Here is a 12,633-nt window from a genome sequence, read left to right as displayed (position 1 = left end):
TACACTTCACTCTCCTCCCCCAAAACATGCTGATTTTGAAAAGAGGGACTATGGTTTACCTTTGCTCAGGGCAAGATAACAAGGTGGGTTCTATTTTAAAATGTGAATAGGGAAGGGAATATATTAAAATATTGACAATTTTAAAAGAAAAACTTCCAGGGCACAAATTGTTTTACAACTTTATTCACCTACTGAAAGCCACTGAATTATATACTTTAAAAGGGTGATTTTATGGTATGCAAATTATTTCTCAGAAAAAGTTTGTGCAATGAGGCTAAAATAGTGCTTAGAAGGAAACTTACTGTACCTTTAAGTACTTATATTAGAAGAGACAATCTCAAACAACTAACTTAATAAACTAGACAAATTAAAGCAAAATCCAAAAAATAAAAAACATAAGTAATTAAAAGAGACAGCGTGTTCCATGTTTTTTCTTTCTTTGCCTGCCCTGTAGCATACGGCACTGTGACCTAAGCCGCAGCTGTGGCAATGTCAGATCCTTAACCCACTGTGCCAGGCTGGGGATTGAACCTGCATCCCAGTGCTCCCAAGATGCTGCCAATCCTGTGGTACCAAAGGGTGAACTCCAACATGTTCATGTTGTTAAAGTAACAACTCCCCCTAAACTATCTATGGATTTAATGCACTCCCAATAAACATCCTAGCTGGGCTTGGGTAGATATTAAGTCAACTCTAAAATCAGTATGAAGCAAAGGACTAAGAAGAGCCAAAAAATAATTCTGAAAAAGAAGAACAAAGTTAAATCACTCATGCTACCTGACTTCAGGACAGCATGGTATACTGTCTAAGGATATATACAGAGCTCAATAAAAAAAAAGAATCCCAAAATAGACTCACATGTATACAGTCAACCTATCCTGACAAGGCTACCAAGGTGAGTAATTCAGTGGAGAAAGGAGAGTCTTTTCAACAATGACGTTCAAATGATGAGACATTGATAACCCTCCAAAAGAGAACCTCAGCCCTCTTCTTGCACCACAGATAGCAGATCTTAATGTGAACCCTGAAACTACTGAATTTCTAGAAGTAAACACATGAGAAAATGTTTGTGACTTTGGGGTAGCCAAAGATTTCTTAGATGATACACAAAAGCAAGGTCCATAAAAGAAAAACATAATAAATCAGACTTCATCCAAACTAAAACACATATCTGATAAAGGACTTATTTCCAGAATATATAAAGAATTCTTATAACTCAGCAGTAACAAATGAAACAACCCAACAAAAACATAGGCAAAAAATCTAAACAGATATTTCGTCATAGAAGAATAGGGATGGGAAATAAGCACATGAAAAGATAATGTTAGTCACTGGGGAAAAGCAAGTTAAAACCATGAGATACCACTACATAACTACTAGAATGGCCAAAATTTAAAAATCTGAACAAACTATGTGTTGGTGATGCAAAGTAAATTCAACTCTTTATGCTTTGGTTCAAGGAATGCAAGATAGTCACTTTCAAAAACCATATGGCAGCTTTTTATAAAATTAAACATGTACTTATTATACAAAACCAGCAATCCCCTACCTGGGCATTTATTCAAGAGGAATACTAACTTATATCCATATGAATGCCTATATGCAAATATTTATAGCCTCTTTATTCACGACTGTCGAAAGCTAGAAAACAAATTCTAGCACATCCATACAACAGAATACTACTCAGCAATAAAATGTAACAAACTACTAAAACATTCAACAACATAGATGATTCTCAGTAGTATTATGCTAAGTGAAGTAGCCAGGCACAAAGGGCCATCCCATACTGTTTCTATAATATGGCATTCCAGAAAAGACACTCCCAAAGACATAATGACAGAAATCAGATCTGTGGTTCCTAGTAATATGGGTTAAGGAGAGGACTGATTACAAAGGCATAGGAGGAAACTTTAAAACAAAAAAACCAAAAACTATAGGAGGCAATACAGTAATACATGTTGTTCTAAGTACTATTCTGTTTACCTGAGCTCTGTTTTTGGTGAGTAACAACAGAAGTAACAACAAACACACGCTCATCACTTGTGTTCCTATGAATGCTGTATACCTTTACAACCTATTTAAATCATACAAGGTAGGTAAGTACTATTATTACTTCTACTTTCTAGTTGATGAAATAGAGGTGGAGGAGGTTTAAACAACCCCTTGAGATAGAGCCAGAATTCAAAAAGGAAGAAGACCCAAGAAAAACAAAATAGTGAAACCAACTAATGTCTGAAACTATAATGAAAGATATTATTCCAGAAATTAAAAATAGCAATCTACATCTTTAAAGCAGTCATTATTACCAGAAGGGTCAACTTTAGGACTTATCCTGGGAAATTTATTAGACTTCAATGGTACAGGGAAAAAATGTGCTATTATTTCAGGAAAAAAAAAAAAGACCACACTTTATAAGAAACACACAAAATAAAATGACAGTAGTATAACAATTTCAAGAAATTCAAGTAAAGAACAAATGACCTAGACCTTTCTATCTAGCCAAACTTTCAAGTATGAGACTATTAAAAAAACGAAACAAAACAAAACCAAAACCATATTTAAACATGAAAGAAACCAAGGAGTACAGTATTCATGGGCCTTTACTGAGGCATCAAATACCTCCATCTGAGAAATATCATGTATAAAAATAGCATTAATATGCAAAATACTATGTACTAGTATATAACGTAAAAATCTATTACATACTTAATAACATGCATTACTTGTTAATACATAATAAAGTCATTATATATTAGACAAAATAGACTAACTGAATTTCATGAAAAATTTAAAATTTTGTGAATCAAAAGACATATATGAAAAACCCAGAGCAAACATATTCAATGGTGAAAGACTTAAGTTTTTCCTTTAAGATGAAGAACAAGAAAAGGATGCTCTTTCACCACTTCTATTCAACTTGAAGTTCTAGTCAGAGCAATTAGGCAAGAAAGATAAATAAAAGGCACCAAAATTGGAAAGGAAGACGTAAAATCAGCCTTGCTTGCAGATACGATCTGATCTCATATGCAGAAAGTCCTAGATTACACATACAAAAACTTTTAGAGCTAATAAATTAACTCAACAAAATAGTAAGATACAAGGTCAATACACAAAAATTGGTTGCATTTCTATACATGAACAATGAACAATGCAAAATGGAAGCTACAAAAAAGTTCCTATCACAATAGTATCAAAAAGAATAAAATACAACAAAGTTAAAGACTTGTATGATGAAAACTAGAAAACAATGCTATTAAATAAAATATAAATGGAAACATTCTATGGTCATTCATGGACTAGAAGATGACACTACTACCCAAAGTTGTCTACAGAATCAATGCAATCCATATTAAAAATATCCCATGATTTTTTTTCTTTGCAGAAGTAAAAAGACCCATCCTAAAAGTCACATGGAATCTCAAGGGGCCCCTAATAGCCAAAAGAATCTCGGAAAAGAACAAAAGAGCTGGAGGACAAAATTTCCCAATTTTAAAATTCACTACAAAGCTATAGTTATCAAAACAGTGTGGTGCTAACATGAGGACATACAGACCAATGAAACAAAACAGTGAACCCAGAAAACAATCTTTGCATATATGGTCAAACGATTTTCAACAAGGGTGACAAGTTCTTTGATTGGGTAAAGGGCAGTCTCTTTAATAAATGATGCTGAGGAAAGTGGGTATCAATGTGCAAAATAAGGAAGTTAGACCCTTATCTAACAGCATATACAAAAACTAACTGAAAGAGACTTAAATGAAGACCTAAAGCTAAAAACTCTTAGAAGAAAACAGGGCAAAAGCTTCATGACACTAGATTTGGCAATGATCTCTTGGATATGACATTAAAGGCATAGCCAATAAAAGAAAAAGTGGACAAACTGGATTTCACGAAAAATTTAAAATTTTGTGAATCAAAAGACAATATCAACAGAGTGAAAAAGGAAATCCACAGAATGGGAGAACACTGGCCAAATCATCTATCTTACAAAGATTAATATTGTGAATACATTGAGGAGTTCCCATTGTGGCTCAGTGGAAACAAATCTGATTAGGATCCATGAGGACACAGGTTTGATTCCTCGCTCAGTGGGTTAAGGATCTGGCATTGCTGTGAGCTGTGCTGTAGGTAACAGATGTGGCTTGGATCCTGCATTTCTGTGGTTGTGGTATAGGCCAGCAGCTACAGCTCTGATTCAACCCCTAGCCTGAATTTCGTATGCCACAGATGCAGCCCTAAAAAGACAAAAAAAAAAAAAAAAAAAAAAAGAGAGAGAGAGAGAGAATATATTGAGAACTCCTAAAACTATCAACAAAAAACCCAAATTATCCAATTCAAAAATGGGCAAGGGATTTGTGTATACACTTCTCCAAAGATACCCAAATGGCCATTAACCATATAAAAAGATGCCCAACATCACTGATCATTAGAGAAAGGCAATTCAAAACTACAATGAGATACCACCTTAAAGTCATTAAGATGGCTCACTATCTGAAAAAAACATCAAACTGTTGATATGGATGTGAAGAAATTAGAACCCTTGTGTACTGCAGATGGGAATGTAAAATAGTACAGCTACTACAGAAAACAAGGTAGTGGTTCCTCAAAGAATTGAAAATAGAATTACCACAGATCTGGCTATTTCACTTCTGGGTCTATATCCAAAAGAACTGAAAGCAAGGTCTTCAAGAGTGATTTTCATACCTATGTTCATAGCAACATTATTTGTAGCAGCTAAAACATGGAAGCAATCCAAGTGCCCACCAAGAAATGAATGGATAAATAAAAAGCAGTATATATCTACATGGAATATTATTCAGCCACAAAAGGAAGGAAATCCTGACATATCCCACAGCATGGATAAACCCTGAGAACATTACACTAAGTGAAATAAACCAGCCACAAAAAAACAAAGACTCTATAATTCCACTTGTATGAAATACCTAGAGTACTCAAAATTATAGAGACAGAAAAAGTAGAATGGTGGTTGTCAGGGTTGGAAAAGGTTTAAAATGGGGAGTTATGTTTAACGGATATAATTTCAAACTTACTATGGAGATGGTGGTGGTGGTGATGGTTGCAAAACATTATGAATGTATTAAACATCACTGAATTTTACATTTACAAATGGTTAAGAAGATAAATTTTATGTTGTTTGTATTTTACCATAATTTTAAAAACCCCACAAAACCAACTCAGAAGATACCACATTTCATACCATTAGGCAAAGAAAACAAACAAAAAAAACCCAAAACCGAAAAAAAAAACAAAAAAAATACAAGCACTAGCAAGGATCAAGAGAAACTGAAATCCACGTACATTGCTGTAAACTGGGGAAACCACTGTGGGAAACAATCTGGCAGTTCTGCAAAAAGTTAATCACAAAGTTATTATGGCAACCTGAAAACATACGTCCACACAAAAAGTTGTACACTTATGTCGTTGGCAGCGTTATCCATTATGGTCCATACATTAAAATGACTACCAACTAATAATGGATTTTAAAAATGCTATGTATCCATATATTGGATTATTCAGCCATAAAAAGTACTGATACATATAAAAAATAATGCTAAGTATGGAGTTCCCGTTGTGGCGCAGTGGTTAACGAATCCGACTAGGAATCATGAGGTTGTGGGTTTGGTCCCTGCCTTTGCTCAGTGGGTTGATGATCCGGCGTTGCTGTGAGCTGTGGTGTAGGTTGCAGACGCGGCTCAGATCCTGCCTTGCTGTGGCTCTGGCATAGGCCAGTGGCTACAGTTCTGATTGGACCCCTAGCCTGGGAACCTCCATATGCTGTGGGAGCGGCCCAAGAAATAGCAAAAAGAAAAAAAAAAATAATAATAATAATGCTAAGTAAATGAAGTCATACATAGAAGGTCACTGTTTTGTTTTTTGGTTTCTTTTGCTTTTTAGGGCTGCGCCTGTGGCATATGGAGGTTCCCAGGCTAAAGGGTGAACTGGAGCTACAGCTGCTGGCCTATGCCACAGCCACAGCTCATGGCAACGCTGGATCCCTGACCCACTGAGCAAGGCCAGGGATAGAACCTGTGTCCTCATGGATACTAGACAGATTTATTTTCACTGAACCACAGTGGGAACTCTGATATGTGTTTTATTTGCATGAAAAGCCCAGAATAGGTAAGCCTTCAAACAAAAATTAAATTAATGGAGGAAAGGAGGAATTGGGAGGTAAAAGGTTTCTTTAGGGGTGATAAAACGTTCTGTAAGTAAACAGAAGACACTAAAAATTACTGAACTGTACACCTTAAAATGGTTAAAATAGTGAATTTTATGTTCTATGAATTTTGTCTCAATTTGTTACACTTTAAGTATAACAAAATTTAAATGGTAGTTAATACATGGGCGATGGTTTCTTTACATTAGTTTTGTTTCTAAATTTCCAAGACATAGATGTACTATTTTTAAACTTTATTACATAATGTTCCAAACATACAGAAGAGTTGAGAATAATAGCCATCCAGACTTCCAAATGCAAATACAGTATCACATTTGCTTTAACGGTTTTATTAAAAAATGTATTTTTTTTTAACTAACATAGTTGAACCTCTGCTGATACCTCCTCTCTCAATGTCACCCCCACACTCAGGAAAAACCACTACCAGGAAGTTGGTATATATGATGGATAAGTGTTACTACTTTTATATTTTCATTATAAACAGGTATAAACAAACAATACACAGTATGGTTTGAACCATTTAGAATTACCTTATGTATTCTACCTCAACTTTTTTTTTTTTTTTTTTTTGTCTTTTTAGGGCCCCATCTGCGGCATATGGAGGTTCCCAAGCTAGGGGTTGAATCAGAGCGGTAGCCGCTGGCCTAAGCCACAGCCACAGCAATGTGGGATCCAAGCCATGTCTGTGATTGACACCACAGCTCACGGCAACGCCAGATCCTTAACCCACTGAGCAAGTCCAGGGATTGAACTAGCATCCTCATGGATACTAGTTGGTTCATTAACCACTGAGCTACAACAGGAACTCCTATTCTACCTCAACTTATTTTTCTTTATTTTCTTTTTTAAATTTACGGCCACACCCGTGGCATATGGAAGTTCCCAGTCTAAAGGCTGAATACAAGCTGTAGCTGCCACCTATGCCACAGCCATGCCAGATGTAAGCTGCATCTGCCACCTACACTGCAGCTCATGGTAACACTGGATCCTTAACCCACTGAGCAGGGACAGGGATCAAACCCGCATCCTCATGGATCACTGAGCCACAACAGGAACTCCCTCAACTTATTTTTCAACTTGGTATTACACTGTCAAAATCCATGCAAGCATTTATCCATCTATGATGTCAAGATATATATTTAATATATATTTAAGTATTATATATTAGTTGAAAGACCTCAGAAGGATGCTCCAAAATTGAAGGGTTTTTTCCCCCTCAGGTGTTTTTAAACTTTTTTGGAAAATATTGCAGCATTAGCAATATCCTACTGCTTTTCATCATCTTCATCTCCATGGGTGCTTTTCTTTCTTCTCTCTTACACTCAGGATCAAGCAACTGTCTATACTGATTGACTGCAACAATTCTCCTCTAGAATTCCTTGCCAAAGCAAAAATATCCACAAGCTAAGGAGCTTTAAAGGAGATAAAATAATTATTAAAGAGGAAAATAATGCTGCAATTCACTTAACTGCTTATATACTTAACATATAAAAGAGTATTCGTACGTAAACATTTTGTGCAATTTCCAACACTGAAGAAGTATAAACATAGGCTAAAATAATAAACAAGCAAACATACATATGCAAGGTTGATGACTGATAATTTCCCAAAATAAAGTCAGACACCAAACTAGAGATCCAGAAAGCTCAAACACTAAGCAATAAATGCCAAAATAACCAACCACACCTAGGCATACCTTTTTCAAACTATAAAAAAATCAAAGATAAAAAAAATCCTGAAAGAAGCCAGAGGAAGACACCTTACCTACAGAAGACAGGATAAGAATTACCTGACTTCTACTCAGAAATCATGTAAGCAAGACAAAAACAGAGTGAAATATTTAAAATATTGAGGAAACCCTCCCCCATCAAATTAGAATTTGTGCCCTGTGGAAGTATCCTTCAAGATTAATAAAAGAGAAATAAAGACTTTCTCTCAAAAATCGAGGGAATGTGTGGACAGTAGACTTGCCTTGCAATAAACGTTAAAAGTTCTTTAGCAAGAAGGAACATACAACAGATCAGAATCTTAGATTGACACAAAGAAAGGAAGAACACTGAAGACATAATAACTAAAGGTAAATTAAGAACTTTTAGTTTTCTTATTTTTGATCTAACAGATAAGGTTGTTGAAAATAATAAAACCAACAATGTACTCTATTATATGGCTTATTTATAAGAAAAATGAATGACAGTAATGATACAAGGGGTAAGAAGGAAGAATTAGGGAGTTCCTACTGTGGCACAGTGGGTTAAGAATTTGACCTCAGTACCTCTGGTCACTGTAGAGGTGGCAGGTTCAATCCCTAGCCTGGTGCAGTGGGTTAAAGGATCCAGCTTAAAAAAAAAAAAAAAAAAAAAAAGGAGTTCCCATTACGGCTTTGTGGTAGCAAAACCTACTAGTATCCCTGAGGACACAGGTTTAATCCTGGCTTCACTCAGTGGGTTAAGGATCCACCTAGGTTACAGACACAGTTTGGATCCCATATTGCTGTGGCTGGGCATAGGCTAACTATCATCTGAATCTTCACCAAGTTGTAGTCTTTTTGCAATGGTAACACCAAAGATCTCTGATCACAGATCACCATAACAAATGTAAAAATGAAAAAAGTCTGAAATATTGTGAGAAATAACAATCTGTGATAGAGACACTAGGTGAGCAAATGCTGGTGGAAGGCCAGGGATGGAACCCGCAACCTCATGATTCCTAGTCGGATTCATTTCTGCTGTGCCATGATGGGAACTCCCTGTATTTTTTGAGAGTGGACTTGGATTAGTTGTTAAATGTATATTGCAAGCTCTATGGCAACTATTAAAAATAGTTTAGGAGGTCCCGTTGTGGCACAGTGGAAACGAATCTGACTAGGAACCATGAGGTTGCAGGTTCGATCCTTGGCCTTGCTCAGAGGATTAAGGATCTGGTGTTCCTATGAGTTGTGGTGTAGGTCACAGACATGGCTTGGATCCTGCGTTGCTGTGGCTGTGGCCGGCAGCTGTAGCTCTGACTGGACCCCTAGCCTGGTAATCTCCATATGCAGTGGGTGTGGCCCTTAAAAAAAAAAAAAGCAAGAATAGCAGTATTGGTATTAATTTCAGATAGAGACTGACCTCAAAGCAAGGAAAGCTGTAAGAGATAAAGATGAGCATTATATAATGATCAAGGGATTACTTCTCAAAGAAGACATATAATCCTTATAGTGTATGCAACTAACAACAGTGTCAAAGAGGGGAAAAAACCTGAGAGAAAGCAAGAATAAATGGATGAATCCACTATCATAACTGGAAACTTAAAAAGACCTCCCCTTTCAGAAGGAAGGATCCAGCAGGGTGAAAATTAATAATGACACAGTTCAAACACAACAACATCATTAATCAAGTGGACACTGGGTATAATGGCCATCTAAAGATGACTTCAGAGCAGAATACATAGTCTTCTCAAGACCACATGGTTGGTAAAATCATTTTATCATTTGGGCCATAAAACACATCTTAACAAATTTAAAAGAATAAAAATTACACATGTGATCTCTGCAGCATAATTAAACTAAAAATCAATAACAGAAAAATAACTGGAAAATCTCAAAATACATGGGGATAAAACAATATACCTTTAAATAAAAACATGGGTCAAATAAAAAAATCTGAAGATAATTTTTTGGGGGGAGCCACACCCATGGCATGTACAAATTTCCAGGCCAAGGATTAAACCTGCTCCACAGCAGGGGACCAAGCTGCTATGGTGACCAATGCCTGATCCTTAACCTTCTGGGCCACAAGAGAACACCAAGAAATTTTAAAATATTGTTAATAAAAATGAAAACACAACTTATCAAAAATTTGTGGGATGTAGAGAAAGCCATGATCATAGGGATATTTACAGCACTGAATGCCCATGATAGAAAAGATAGATCTAAAACAATTACCTAAGTTTCCACGCTAGGAACTAGAAGAAGAAGGGCAATTTAAATCTAAAGGAAGCAGAAAAAAAGAAATAATAATCAGGGCAGAAATCAATGAAATTGAAAAATAGGAAATTTACAGAGAAAAATCAATGAAATTCAAAAACTGGTTCTTTGAAAACTAAACAAAAATCAATGAGCCTTCAGCCAGGCAAAGAAAAAAGAAAACACAAAGATTAGTAAAAGAAGGAACATCAATCACTACAGCTACTACAGACTTCATTAAAAGGATAATAAAGGAATGTGATGAACAATTCTTTGTCTACAAACTTGATAACCTAGATGAAATGGATCAATTCCTTGGAAGAATCTGGGAAAACTTAAGAAACAATCTGAATAGGTCTCTATTAAAGAAATGGATTCAGTCAATAATTAATACCCTTCCAAAACAGAAAGCAGCAAGCCAAGGTTAGTTCAATGGTGAATTCAAACATTTGAAAAATATACATATTCTAATTGTAAAGAGATGCAATTCTTTACAATGTCTTTCAGAAAAGAGAAGCAGAGGGAATACTTCCCGCTCATTCTACAGGGCCAGCATTGTCCTAATACCAAAACCAAAGACACTACAGAAAAGAAAACTATAGACCACTATCTGTCTCAACATAGACGCAAAAATCCTCAAAAGTTATTAGGAAATCAAATCTAACAAAATAAGAATTATATATCATGATCAAGTGAGAGTTATCCCAGGTACAAAACTGGTTCAACATCTGAAAATAAATTAATCTAATTCATCACATCAAAAGGTCAAAGGAAAAATACCGTGTAATTACAGCTGACTCTAGAACAAGGCAGGGGTTGGGACACTGACCTCTCAACTCCCACTGGCATCAAAAATCCACATATAACTTTACGGTAGCCCTATGTAATCTGCAGTTTCACATCTATGAATTCAACCGCCTTGGTAATACTGCAATATACATTTATTTTTTTAAATTTGCATATACATGGGTTTTTGAAAAACAACTACGTATCAATACACATAGAAAAAGCATTTGACAAAATCCAACATCCACTATGATAAAATTTCTCAGCTAACTAGAAATAGTAGAACAACTTCAACTTGACAAATAGTAGCTACAAAAAAAATCTATAGTTAACATATTTCAACTCAAAGTTTTCCCATTAAGAAAAGGAACAAGGCAAGGATGATCTCCTCTTTTTCAATATCATACTAGAAGTGCTAGCTAAAACAGTGAGGCACACAAGGAAATAGATTGGGAAGGAAGAAATAACTTGACAACAGCAACATGACACGAGTTTTGAAAACACAATTCAAAATCCTAAGTCACTGAACCACATTTCAACTTTCTTAAGTATTTCTAACCCTCCCCTCTAAGAATCAAATAAAATCAAAAGCTTATTTTTTGATAGCTTCTTTACTGGAGCTATGACTTGTTATGAGCAATAACAGACTTCTCCATTTGCAACCATATTTGATAAAAGACAAATGCTGTACAACAGCATTTTAGTAGAAAGTTCATGGGTATTAACAATAGCGAAACATTAAGTGATACTTACCCATAAGTAATATGTGAACTGAAGTGCAAAAATAGCAATGCCTTCATTATCAAAGGATCCAGCTACTGACCGAGAAATGTAACCTGGTACAATAGCAATAAAACAAGCAGCTAAAAGTCCCGCTCCTTGGTTCCAAAGTTCTCTGGTAAGCAGGAAAGTAGATATAGATGTAAGGCCGCTAAAAGTTGGTGCAAGGAACACACATACATCTCTTATATGAACTGTTATGTTCAACGTATTTAAAATCCAATGTATAAGGCCAGCTGTTATCATCAATCCTGGGTAAACCTAGGAAGAAAAAAAATGGAAAATTTAATCACACATAAAATGAGGTAGCTGAAAAAACTAACATAAGTTCTTTTTTTCTTTCTTTCTTTCTTTGTCTTTTTAGGGCCGCATCCACAGCATATGGAAGTTGCCAGGCTAGGGGTTGAATTGGAGCTGAAGCCACTGGCCTATGCCACAGTCACAGCAACCCTGGATCTGAGCCGCCTCTGCGACCTACAGCACAGCTCACGTCAAGGCTAGATCCTTAACCCACCGAGCAAGGCCAGGGATCAAACCTGAGTCCTCATGGATGCTAGTTGGGTTTGTTAACTGCTGAGCCACGATGGGAACTCCCTTTTCTTTATTATTATACATTGTTTATAGAAAGTTTGAGACTAAGCTCTCAAAACAATTTGCTTTCTTCACATACTACAAAATTCAATGTTCTTTTGGATTGATACAAATTAAAAACTTCTCATATGCAGAGATACATATATAAGAAGAAAGATAAGGCCAGCAATTATAAGTGAACAGGTTTAACAACAGAAAACTAATTAACTTTCTTATTTCTCCCACTAACTCTTACCTTTTCACTACAAAAGAGTCTAACATACCCTTAAGTTTGGGGTTTTAATACACTCCAATTTTGCCTATACTTGTGTTTAAGGGATTGAGAAAAGGACAG

The 12,633-nt window shown here is 35.8% G+C and overlaps 1 protein-coding gene across 1 annotated transcript in view; it reads right to left on the bottom strand.

Moving 5' to 3' along the window:
- The window catches only part of STT3B (STT3 oligosaccharyltransferase complex catalytic subunit B), a 101,804-nt gene that overhangs the window by 36,200 nt on the left and 52,971 nt on the right, over window positions 1-12,633 (bottom strand). The window contains exon 3 of the mRNA XM_003132088.7: window positions 11,682-11,969. Coding sequence (XP_003132136.3) covers window positions 11,682-11,969 — 288 coding nt within the window. The remainder of the gene's footprint in view (window positions 1-11,681; window positions 11,970-12,633) is intronic.

Source organism: Sus scrofa, chromosome 13, assembly GCF_054392235.1.
Source record: "Sus scrofa isolate SSC_HxYL_T2T_F1_AM1 chromosome 13, Sscrofa_HxYL_maternal_Yorkshire_Landrace_v2.0, whole genome shotgun sequence".
NCBI lineage: Eukaryota > Metazoa > Chordata > Mammalia > Artiodactyla > Suidae > Sus > Sus scrofa.
Note: the sequence above shows the minus strand (reverse complement) of the source record. Positions and strands in the feature narration are given on the sequence as shown.